At 29.4% G+C, this 1,187-nt stretch overlaps 1 protein-coding gene across 1 annotated transcript; it reads right to left on the reverse strand.

Annotated features, from left to right (window-relative positions):
* Positions 1-1,140, reverse strand: EDI_165080 (uncharacterized protein; the record flags this gene model as incomplete). Its single annotated transcript, XM_001734881.1, has 1 exon — positions 1-1,140. A coding segment is annotated over one exon (1,140 nt), but the record flags the coding sequence as incomplete, so codon positions are not given.
* Positions 1,141-1,187: the final 47 nt, after the last annotated feature.

Genomic DNA, 1,187 nt, shown 5'->3' on the forward strand with positions numbered 1-1,187 from the left:
TTTTGTGCTTGTCATATTTGTCCAATTAAACATTTGTTCAATTCCTTCTAATGTTGTACATTTAATTGTAAAGGATCCAACAGTTATTAGATGGTCAAGAATTATACTAAATTCATTAATTTGATCCCACTTAATACCATTATGAGAATTGTTCACTTCATTTTCTTCAATTTTTCGAATATTGGAAGAACCAATATTTTTCTGTTTGAGCATCATTATCCAAAGACACATCATTACTATTGTTGGGTCATCAACATTGACAATATTCTTTTCTACAAACACTTCAATTCCATCATATGGTTCTTTGATAAGTTCTTTAATTCCATTCATATCATTCTCCCATATCTCTTTTATCTTATCATCACCTACCTCTTCCCAATTAATATTTCCAATAACACTACTACGTATACTTTTTATTTCTTCAATACGATCAGTGATATGACGATGATATTCATCTAAATTTGTTGGTGGTTTTGGAAGAGTATCATTTCTAGTTTTAGTCTTATTGATTGAGGAGATTAAATCATTCCCAAGATAAATAAAATTTTCAATATCATCCCATCTTTTCTCTGAGTTTAACCATTCAATAGCTAGTTGTCTTAATCTCTTTCCAATATTATTTTCCATTAACATAGTTGATTCAATTAACTTACTGATATTAATTGTTGTACTTCTTTTTCGAATTAAGATGGAAATGAGAGTTTCAATCTCTTTCATTCCTACTACTTTGCTTAATGATATGATATCTTGTTCACTGATAAGTTGATTTTCTTTTATTTTTGAACACATCATTCCAATGACATACCCATTAATTCCCTCATTAACAACCATTCTTTGTTTTGAATTAAGCCATCTCTTATCTTCTAATCCCATCATCCCTTCAATCCTGCTATAAATTGCCTGACAAATATCAACTTTTTCACTCATTTTCATTTGTGAAATTGTTGTTTTCATTTCCTCCCATTTTTCTCCACCTTTATTTTCAATAATTTCTTCTTCTATAGTTTTAATCAACTCTTGTTTGAGATAAGGGACACAATAGTTTGCAAGATGTCCTGCAAGTTCCCAGTCATTCTGACTAGATTCTATTTCTTTAGAATAAAAAGTTTCTAATGGACTTCCTTGTTCAAACTCTTTCATACCATCTTTCCATTCATTCCCATTTCTTTTTTCTTTTTTCCTTCAAT

Source organism: Entamoeba dispar, genomic scaffold, assembly GCF_000209125.1.
Source record: "Entamoeba dispar SAW760 scf_1105229458703 genomic scaffold, whole genome shotgun sequence".
Classification (NCBI taxonomy): domain Eukaryota; phylum Evosea; order Mastigamoebida; family Endamoebidae; genus Entamoeba; species Entamoeba dispar.